This window comes from Camponotus floridanus, unplaced genomic scaffold, assembly GCF_003227725.1.
Source record: "Camponotus floridanus strain SB8 unplaced genomic scaffold, Cflo_v7.5 scaffold74, whole genome shotgun sequence".
NCBI lineage: Eukaryota > Metazoa > Arthropoda > Insecta > Hymenoptera > Formicidae > Camponotus > Camponotus floridanus.
Genome location: NW_020229843.1, coordinates 344,215 through 355,558, shown reverse-complemented (window position 1 = coordinate 355,558; position 11,344 = coordinate 344,215). Strand labels below are relative to the sequence as shown.

Below are 11,344 nucleotides of genomic sequence, written 5' to 3'. Positions count from 1 at the left end.
ATATAAGTATAAATATAAATAAATAAATAAATATATATATATATATATATATATATTTATTTATTTATTTATTTATTTATATTTATATGTGCATATGTATTTATAAGATGTATATACATCTATATATATATCATTATAATATATTTGTTGATCCCTAACTATAATTATGTAATTTATTAAAATCATGTAAAAAGACACATACTCATAAATGAGTTGAAAAATTGTAACTTTTAATGGATTGAAATTCTTTTTCTAAAAATGATTCATATGTAATATAAGATTTATGTTATATACAATAAAAGCAATTTGTCATAAAAAATATTTATTTTCATTAATTTCCCAACATGCTCTTTTTCTAATATTTCTACCTGTTCTTGGTTGATAAAAACTATTTTTTATTGCTTAATCACATAAAATCTTTCTTTATGAAAAGGACAATGTTGAAAACTTCCTTTCATTTATGTATTTGACTTTTTCGTTTATTCTTTTTATCATAGCAAACATTATCCATCAGGAAAGAACGACTTTGCATGCTATCCCAATTTTTAGCAACTCCTCGAAATCTCATCGGTAGATGAGCTATTACTTGTTGATCAGTTAACTATAAATCATATCGAGATCTATTAATTGTTATATAATACTTACATGAAAATTTTACAATGGTTGCTATGATAAAATAATACAGAATTATCTAGTTCTTCTACTTGTGATAAGCAAGAGTCTTGCACTTTAAAATCATTCCAAACTTCTTTTGCTGCTTGATTAACCGTTGTTTTATATATAAAATTAATCATTAGTTCTCTTTTATTCTTGTCTCGTACATTATCTAAACTTACACTTGGCGACATATATATTCTTGGCCTTTCTCTAATTCATCAATTGATATAAGATGAGAATTCCAATAATGGTATATATATATATATATATATATATATATATATATATATATATATATATAGATTCAAATGTACATATGTTGAAATTATTAGATAGTTTTTACTTAATTACGGTCTCCAAATATTCGTCTCCAAGAATACGTCTTTTCTCTGTCGCCTTTACATCAATACCGGTTATATCCTTCGGTTTCCATAGTGCATTAAATGCAGGTCGTTTTGTGTAATTTAATTGTTGCAAAGTATCGTAAATCGTAATCATATGTTGCGGTTGCGATGAAGCTGCCGATTTCATTTTTTCTGTAAAACCCGGAAAGTTCTGTAGCAATCTGCTTCAATATTTTATAAAAAGAGCAGAAAAACTAGAGGAAGATTTTGAAATTCTTGATTAATCTTAAATTAAGTATTTTAGATATAAATCTCTTTCTCTCTTGTACAAACACATTTACATAATTATTTTTACAAATTGTGAGAATATATGATTTGCATAATCGGTAAATGATGATTGCAATATTTAAACATCATGACATGTAAAACTTAATATCAACATAACTTTAAAAATAGCAATTGTTTTAGCTTTCATTAAGTCTAGAAGTTAGTTTTTAATTACTCTGAATATTGACATGTAGATATTTACATATAAATATATATATATATATATATATATATATATATATATATATACATATGTAAATATCTGCATGTCAATATTCAGAGTAATTAAAATATATATATATATACATATGGTAATACTACTATATATACATATTACTACTATATATACATATAGTAATAAATATACGTATATGCAAACATAAAAAAATAAATTTTGTATGTCTTATATGTATACATAATTACATATATATGTAATTAATAGAAATATAAATGAAAAATATGCATAATTATATAATATTATGAACTTACATATTTACCCACGTAATCTTTTCTCCTTATTATGTTATTATTTTTTCTTCCTTTTCACAAATATACATGATACATTTATACAGCACTCATACTTAAGATTACGATTTTTCAAGATTATACCAATATAAAATATTATACATGTACCTATATGTACATATATATTATATTACTCAACAATGTATTCTTCATAAAAATTGTATTTAACAATATAAGCCCATATATCTCAAATATAAGAATTTTTTTATAACAATATGCCATATTGCCATAAGATGATAATTATTTACTGTGTAACTTTTCTATACAAATACTTAATTGCTGGAGACGATGAAGCAAATGTCGCATATTTGCGCTCGATTGACGAAGACCCGATTGCTCTCCACCCACTTCTTGTCGTTGGCCAAGCTCAAAATGTAGCCTGGCTAAACGTTCTTGTTGTTCTCGTATTTCCGTCATCTGCTCCATACTACAATCTTTCCCTAAAAAAAATAATTAATGATTTTATTAAATATTTTGCTGTTTAAATGAGACTAGATATACCAACCAAATGCTTGTAAATTCCCACTGTGAAAGTCTTCCAGTAATTGCAACAAAGCTTGTTCCATATGGCGAACATCAGGAACCTCTGACAGAAAGCAATGGTGTTTGCATGACACCATGCCTTTATATAACAACGCCAAAAACAGAATCGAAAAAATGTGCACTTAATAAAAAACTTAAAAAACTTAAATATAAATCTATATTTGTATAACAAAACTATAAACTTCTAAGATTAAAAAAAAAAGGTTTAAAATATATGTGTGAATATTAAATATAACAAGTACATAAAAAGAATTAAAAAATGAAAAAACAAAAAATTAACAAAATAAAACATATTTTTATAAAATATACTCCCTGAACATCTGGAACATCAATTACCTTTGTGCTGTCTCGCGATTCTTGGTGGATCTGGTCGAATAGGCCTTTGTTTCTCCTTTTCATTGAAATATGTTAATCGAGATTGATTGCCAGTATAACTTGAAGTATTAGCGAGTCGACCAGAAACCATAGAACCTTGACTTGTCCCTTGACCAGAGCTTCCTTTACTGATAATTGGTGATGTTTGTGTGTTATTTTCCCACAGTATTTGTTGCTGCAAAGATATTATTTAAAAATACAGTTATACATATTTTAATATGCTATTACTGTATCAATTTATAATTTGATTAATATAATTGAGTACACTATGTGTTGACATGAGATACTGTACCGATACATTGGAATTGTGTGTTTCAGTTTTGCTGGGACGTTGAGATCTTGCTGGTGTTGATGGAGGAGTAGCTTCTCCCCCATGACTAAGGGGTTCCTCGCATTCCTCTTCTTGGACCAGTTGTTGCAATTCACCACATCCAGCTCCTTCCACCATTATGATAATGTGTAGTGTTCTTAATTAAAAATCATTTTTCGAATTATTTATCCGATTTTTGTTAGAAATAATTAAATACATAAATATAACACATTTCTGATTTATCTTGGAATATTTATCATGTTTTTATTTCATACAACTTCTCTCTCAGAATATGTATATATATTTTTATAATTAAATTAAGAGGGAATTTTTTTTCTAATACAAGAATAACAAGAATATAACAAGAATATAAATTAATAATTATTACTCGAGTATTTTATAAGACACTTTTGTCAATATTTATCATTTGATCTCAATACGTCATATATGTCATTAAAGTTTGCTTTATTTCGGATTGGTCAATTAAATGCTCTGCCATTTGCAAGTGTTTGTAACAGCAAGTTGATCATCTAGATATTCATGTACTATGATCGAACAGTTGAATGAGGTTGAACATCTATTTAAAATAAGCACTCGAAGACAATCAGCTGATTATTCTTGTGCAGTGTAGAATTGTGCAGAGCATATTTTCTCAATATTTTTGCCGATTTATTAAATATCATTTACTTCATCTTATATACATATTGAAGATACAATATAGGGATATAATTGTATAATATGCTCTGAATATACAATTAAATTATTTTATTATGGCTGCTAAAGAGGAAATAAGCAATGTGACAACCGAGACGAAGAATAAAGAGCTGGATTCAACGACCGAGGATCCACCGACTAGTTTAGAAACTATTTCTGAAGGAAATGCAGTACGAAATGGTGTTCAGGCAGCACAGAAGGATAAAACAAAAAGTATAAAAGCATTATATCTGTGATTTCATTTGATTACATATTTACAATTACATGTAATATACAATTTTATATTTAAACTGATAGACGTTATCTCATAGTTGATATACTCCTGAAAGCTACTGCTAATGCTCCGATTATGAAACAGAAAAAATGGTCAGTTTATCAAGATAATCCTATTGGACGGATATCTGAATTTATCAAGAAGTATCTCAAGTTGGATCCCAATGAGAGATTGGTATGTGATAAAAGATTCTTTCTAATTAAAATGATAAAATGGTAATAATAATATTTATCTTACAGTTCCTTTATGTTAATCAGACATTTGCACCTGCTCCTGATCAGACAGTAAAGAATTTATATGATTGCTATGGTGCAGATGGAAAATTAGTCATTCACTATTGTAAAAGTCAAGCCTGGGGTTGAGAGTTGTCAAGATTAATTTTTATCATTAAACGAATAATATACAAATATATATATATTATATATATATATATATATATATATATATATATTAGAATAATATACAAATACATATAATTATATATATATATATATATATATATATATATATATATAATTTAATACACATAGTTTATTGTAATATAATTTCTTTTTTTATATTTGTGATATGTTTATATTATCAAGAAATCTAATTTTTATATGTCATTAGATTTATTTTCTCAATAGTGATATATTAAAATCTCTGATGAATTAATCAATTTGATGAATTGTTTATTGTGCATTATTTGATGTAATGGATTTGTTGCTGCACACATCTGAAGATCCTTTCAATTGTTCCATTGCCTTTACTTTGTTAGATGATATATCACTTTTTGTAACTTTACATTGACATTTGTTCAATGTGCCTGCACTTGATTTAGAACTTGCTGATCTTATTGATGTACATTTACAAACGGATATTTTCCTCTCATAAGCGTCTTTTTTAGATCCTTTACTTTGATCAGAAACAACTGATAGCTGTTTTCGATCACCACCTAACAAATACGATTGTTAAATATGAGTTAATTATGTAGTAATGTAAAATATGTATTGTTCTAACTTACTTTATACATATATTCGATGATAAATATAATGTAATTTTTACTTGTACATGATGAAGTAGACTTTGTGGAAGATCGTACAGTTTGATCCGCTGCGATATCTTTATCTTCTGCTTTTTGCAAAGATACTTTCTCATCGTTTCGCGGGCTATGTATGGAGCTAGCGGTTTTTTTTGTTTCACTCGTAGACTTTGAGTCCTCCAAGATTTCGGATGAATATTTCCAAATTATAATCGCTCCATCGGCGCTAGTTGTCACTATATACTTGCCGTCCGGACTAAATTTACACCCGGTGATTATCGCTGCGTGGGAAACACCGACGTGAAGAAGATCCGCACTATCGTATTCCCAAATTTTAACGGTGCAATCGTTGGATCCGGTGACGAAACACTGACCGTCAGGACTGATGTCCAAGCAGTTTAACGTTCCAACATTGGAACCTTCAATTTCTCGCACTAACGAGCCATCCAGAGTCTCCCAATAAGCGATCTTTCGATCTGTACCGCATGTCAAAATTTGGATATCGTCGGATGTGAATTGCGCCATCATGAACATCGTGTTTCCCATGAGGGTATGTTTCCTAGTGCAACGTCTAATGCGAGAGAATCATTTTTATTCCTTTTTAAAAACCTAGGATTTACTTGATATAATAAATCTAGATTTATTTGATTATTAAATTTATATTTCATAATTATAATCAATTAATTTAATGCGAAAGAAAGAGGAACATTTATATTAGATATACTATTAGATTTATTTTAAATGAAATTGTTGATCACGTAAAGAAACGTTTCTATATGAAAAAAATTTATCAAAAGATCAATTATGGCTATATATTCTGATTTTTATTAATATTATGTTTTTAGAGAAAACATTTACGTTATATCCCAGATGACACATGTGCCGTCTGTACTTGAACTAATTAATTTCTCATTATTGTTTGAGATGTGCAAAGATGTTATCGGTCCTCGATGTTCTTTTAATATACTAATCAATCGCTGCATGTTGGCTTTTATCTCCCATATTCGCACCTGAAAATCGAATAAATTTCACATTATTATATGCTAAAATATACTCAAACAAATATAATGCAATCCTGATAAAACGCAATTAATTTTATCATTACTTTAAAAAAACTAATGAATGGTTTAATTTAAATAATATAAACAGGTATTAATTTTCTCCATGTGCAAAATGTCTCATAAATTATTGAAGTTTGCATCAATCGGCAATTGACTAGTTTTTAAGATAAAAATGGTATTTTCTAAAGAAAGAAGTAATAATAAATGCACGAATGGAAAGCGGTTGATAAAGCTAACGATTCTCTTAAAACACAGAGAAGTGTTTCAGTTTCCATATTTTATTTTGTCCAACCTCTTACTATTTACAATTTAAATTAACTACAGAATTTTGCAAGGAGTTGGGGTTCATTAGATACGGAACAAAGAGCGTGACTTTGCGAGGTACGAGGCGAGATGTGCGATTGCAATCATTAAAAGTAAGCGAACAATAAGAATTTTCGCGAGCTCTGAAAGTTCCTCCGAGAGCGCGATGATACCTGAATTTCGCGACTTTTAAGCAAGTAATGGAATTAACTATTTATGGAATTAATTATTAATTATAAGTCACGAAACCAACAATTTTTCACAAGTTTATTTTTAGAGCAAAGGATCACAATTAACCGGTAATTTTTGTGTAAGTACGGCCGAGTCTAATTCTCGAGCGCGATTTTCTTAGCGCGCTACCATTTATGAACGCGAGCCTTCGCAGCAGCTCAGCAAATTTGATCGGGTTAATTTGCCTCCTTTTTAATTATATTAGCTATCATTATGGTTCGATCTCGTATAATAAATTACCTGGCCATCGCAACCACCGCTAATGAGTGTCACACCGTCGCTCGTGACCGCGACCGTGGATACGGCTTTTGTATGGGCGTTATGAATGGCGAAATGAAGCTGCCCGTTGTGCGATGCAAATGCTCTTATTGTACCATCGTTCCAAGCTGAAAAGCATGAAATGTAAGAATTCTTTTATATACGGTGATATGATACATTACTACACGGTACATTATTGCATGGTACATGCTGGATTAGTGTACGTGCAGTAAATTGCAACTGTAAACTATTTTGAAATATATCCAGAGGTATACTTTTGATAAATAAAAGAGATGTATTAAGATTATATAACTGTTTGATGATTATTGTGGAATAATAATGAGATGATGGACAACAATAATAATAATGATAATAATAATAAATTTTCTTATTATATATTATAAATATCTTCGAAATTATATTCCATATTTATATGCAAGTTATGTATACCAGAAAACAGCATTTGATCGTCGCATGCAAATTGTAAACTGGAACAAACGAAATTTGCAACAGTTATACGAAGTGTCTCTTTTTGCTTTTCCAGCTGCCACAATCTGACATCATTTTTGCCGCCTGTCGCGAATATGTCCGAACGGATGCTGCGACATTAAAGTGTCATTAATTGATTATATTTGTCAATCGGTATATATATGTATATGCATAATTGTAAGATTTAATGCTTTTACCGCGGAAACGCGACACTGTATATGCAGCTAGTGTGAGAGGTGACAAGTAAACGCATGTGAAAATTTGATAGCTGAATCTGATAGATCTCGCACCAGTTTGTTCCGATCAGCACAAATTCATTTAGATACAGAACCATGGATGTCACGGCACTGCATACGTTTTCCCTTTGATGCTGATAAAAAAAAATGACAACAACAATCTCTCGCGTGCGCTTCCTATTTTTCTATAATATATATCTCTCTTCTGTGAGAAATTTACGAAAAGAAGATTTACAGTGAGTATTTGCGGCGTATTAGGAAACTTTGACGGCTTGTGCGTTCGACTTTCCTTCTTGCTTATTATCTGGATAAGTTCGATGGTACCGTCTCCAGCACCGACCAACAATTTCCCGTCCTTTAGAAGCAGCAGGCTTCTCACTCCGCCCGCGTACAGATCACCCTCGCCCGTCTTCATTTTTCTTTTATCGCGCGTTATTTTCGAGTAGCAACCGATCATCACCGGCGAACGCGCCAATGATTCTCCGCATTCCAGATCATCGCGTAAGTTTAATCTGCGAAAAAAAGATAATTAAACACAGATAGCAAGAGATAATGCTGAAAAAAGATAAAACATAAAAAAAGCGATTAAAAGATAAGTTAATTATTAGAATTAATAAGATCGAGAGTTAGATAATTAGATTAAATTAATTAATGGAATGATAAGCACAAATTTTTGTTCTCAAGTGGCATTTCTGTATGTGACCTTGCGTTAATGATATCACCAGAAGAAGTGCCGCAGTAAATAATCTCGTCCTTCTCGTCCACAACGATGCAATTGATGAGACGCTTTAATTTGCCCACTTCCACATCGACTCCGTACACCCTTCGTTTCTCCGCCTCGATGCGCCAGATCTTCAGAGTCCTATCGCCCGCGGTGACGAAGGATTTACTATGAAGATGCATCCTTGCGACATTATACGCGTCACCGCTCGTATCGTTGCTGGCGAAAGATCCTATCAGAATTTATTTCTTGCATAATATTACGTCAATTTGTATACGTATAATTGAAACTATTCCACACATTGCGAAAGATCGAGTTGGGAAAACTTCCGAGAATCGAACTCCCTGCTTCTCCAAATCGAATATATTTTCGACTTTTAGATTTGCACGAACGGATCTGATATTGATTTTATAAAAAAAAAAATCTTGAATACTTCAGAGAAGATACCGCATGTAAGAGAATTCTTCTGGACATCCCAGACGATTACATGGCCATCGTCTCTGCCGCCGAGGCTTACGAGAAAATCGCCGTTGCATGTGAAGCATAGATCTTCGACGCAGACTTTATGCGTCTCGTAACTGCCCATCATTGTGCCTTCTTTGTAATCCCATACGATCACCATAGCCTGCGACAAACGTATGGTAAGATTGCGTGAAATACAATATGCTCAGGAAAGAAACGGGAATGTTAAGGATCTTGTATATGTACCTTGAAACCGAGATGATTATTTTGGCCGGAAGCGACGTATTTTCCGCACGGAGAAACACACAATGCCGAGACATTGTTCGTATGACCACTGAGGAATCGTTGCTCACTGGTTTCGATGTTCCTTATGACCACCTTGTGGCCCATCGGATAGAGAAGGTGCTTCTCATCCGGATGTAATCGCAGAGCATTTTTCGTTATGCCTCAAAATGAATAAGTATAATTTATTATAATTACGTAAATATTATTGAAAAGAAACGGTAAAACAGTAATGCAAATATAAATATAACTGTACAATATATTTAACAATTAATATGTATGTAAAGTATATGCTGCATAAAATCTGTTATTGTTAGAATGTCGGGCTATATAAAATATGTTAATTGTTAGAATATTGTTTCCGGATTAAATTTCTTTAATGAATAACATTTACAAAGATTTAGATTTCTCGATTTTATATTCCATTCATATCAATTAAGCTTGTTCTTCGATTTCACGATAACGAATTTAATTTATAAAATCATTTTCGGGACTTGAAGTTTTATCTTGTTATCTACAAAAATTTAGTACGATAAAATTTAAATATTGTTTTTTGCACAAACCATCGAATGCGATTATTCCTATCGTTTCGAGATCTCTAGGCTTCATGGTTGATAAATTACACACTAACTTTGTAGTAAGATAAAGTGTATTATTCTAAATTATAAAAGATACACACGTCGAGAGGTTGTGTAATTGTGTAATGAAAACGATATAAACTGGCGTTACCGTGACGATAAATTGATTGTACGGTATCTATGCACCCTCCCTATTCTTCCTTCGTCGACTTTCCGCAGTGATGTATTTTGTGTATGTATGATTAAATTATACTTGTAAAAAGTTGTTATATAAGAAATAATGAATATTTTTGTTATATGTATTTTAAATAACATTAAAATTAATTTGTTCTATTATTTTAAATTATAATATATTTTTACATAATATATCTTGTATCAAAATATTGAAAAATGTATATGTTAAATTATATGTTAAATCTTTAAATATATTATATAATTAAATTTATCTAACTTTCCATTTTGAGATTGATAAAAGATACTGCCGTAGATTAATTAAAATATTTCTCGAAAGAATATAATGATTGTTTTCAAGTTACATATATAACTATATCAATAATATAGTTACGTGGATTAACATTCAAGTCTTTAATTAATCTTCAATTAAATAATAAAATAATTGTGAGAAAAAAACTTCATCAATTTTATTAAAATTTTATACTAACGATAATATTTCTCTTACTACATTTATTAACTCACTATAATTAATTTTAACAAAATAAATTAATATATCATATCCTTATTTTAATACAATAATATAATTTATTACAATTAATATAAAAATTAATCTTTTTATTATTTCCCTAGAATTTTACGGAAATTATATAGATATATAGTTTTCACATTAAAATTAAGCATTGCTTCGAATGTTTGCAAAATAGAAACACATTATAAAACAGTATTGACATTGCCTTAAATCACTTTTTACATCAGAAGCTGCAAGATCATGTCGGATCCAGCAACCTTACATAATTCTTGAAAGATAATTAGCATCGATATCGCATATCGATATCATACACGTGACAAACACGTATATGTACATACAATCGCGAATCAGAATTTACACGTGCGAATGCAAAGATCTAATAAGAGATGTCGACGTTTGCCATGAAAATATACGTGAAAAGAATTCGTCAAGTGAAATAATTATAAAGGATACAAATGGATGAGTAACTTTTATCTTGAAGGTAAAGTACTCGATTTATATAAGGTGAACGTCTCGTTTCAAGCGCACGTAGAAGCTGATATACCGCAATAAATATTGGCGTACGCGAAACTGATTTGTCGAGACAAATGGAAAACAATTTCGAGGAAATCTGAACAATAAAAAACTCTAAAGACTTTATTGTGCAATTATATTAAAATCATAATTTATATCTCCTAATTTTCCTCCTAATTATAATACGCATTACATAATTCTCTTGCGTAGTTTTCTGCGACATAATTTAAGAATAAGACAGATTTATACCGCAATAAATATTGGCACGCGCGAAACTGATTTGTCGAGACAAATCGAAAACAATTCTGAGGAAATCTGAACAATAAAAACCTCTAAAGACTTTATTATACAATTATATTAAAATCATAATTTATATCTCCTAATTTTCCTCCTCATAATACGCATCATAAATAATTT

The 11,344-nt window shown here is 30.1% G+C and overlaps 3 protein-coding genes across 4 annotated transcripts; 1 reads left to right on the top strand and 2 right to left on the bottom strand.

Moving 5' to 3' along the window:
• Positions 1-1,835: 1,835 nt before the first annotated feature.
• LOC105256197 (coiled-coil domain-containing protein 28B) lies at positions 1,836-3,535 on the bottom strand. 2 transcript variants are annotated; one of them, XM_011265924.3, is made up of 5 exons: positions 3,470-3,535; positions 3,064-3,238; positions 2,733-2,946; positions 2,359-2,475; positions 1,836-2,293 (listed from the first exon to the last, which is right to left on the bottom strand). In XM_011265924.3, the coding sequence occupies exons 2-5, from the start codon at positions 3,217-3,219 to the stop codon at positions 2,094-2,096; spliced, it is 687 nt and encodes a 228-aa protein (XP_011264226.1). In that variant the 5' UTR covers positions 3,220-3,238; positions 3,470-3,535; the 3' UTR covers positions 1,836-2,093. The 2 variants fall into 2 exon arrangements, with proteins under 2 accessions (XP_011264226.1, XP_011264227.1); XM_011265925.3 differs by having other exon boundaries at positions 2,359-2,439.
• Positions 3,536-3,675: 140 nt separating this feature from the next.
• Positions 3,676-4,473, top strand: LOC105256198 (autophagy protein 12-like). Its single transcript, XM_011265927.3, has 3 exons — positions 3,676-4,008; positions 4,107-4,243; positions 4,309-4,473. The coding sequence occupies exons 1-3, from the start codon at positions 3,852-3,854 to the stop codon at positions 4,429-4,431; spliced, it is 417 nt and encodes a 138-aa protein (XP_011264229.1). The 5' UTR covers positions 3,676-3,851; the 3' UTR covers positions 4,432-4,473.
• A 220-nt stretch (positions 4,474-4,693) lies between these two features.
• Positions 4,694-9,742, bottom strand: LOC105256220 (cilia- and flagella-associated protein 52). Its single transcript, XM_025413970.1, has 11 exons — positions 9,697-9,742; positions 9,098-9,297; positions 8,837-9,014; positions 8,372-8,621; positions 7,904-8,180; positions 7,630-7,802; positions 7,394-7,542; positions 6,926-7,071; positions 5,949-6,100; positions 5,114-5,661; positions 4,694-5,003 (listed from the first exon to the last, which is right to left on the bottom strand). Exons 1-11 carry the CDS (start codon positions 9,740-9,742, stop codon positions 4,741-4,743), a joined length of 2,382 nt encoding a protein of 793 aa, XP_025269755.1. The 3' UTR covers positions 4,694-4,740.
• Between the last annotated feature and the right edge of the window lie 1,602 nt (positions 9,743-11,344).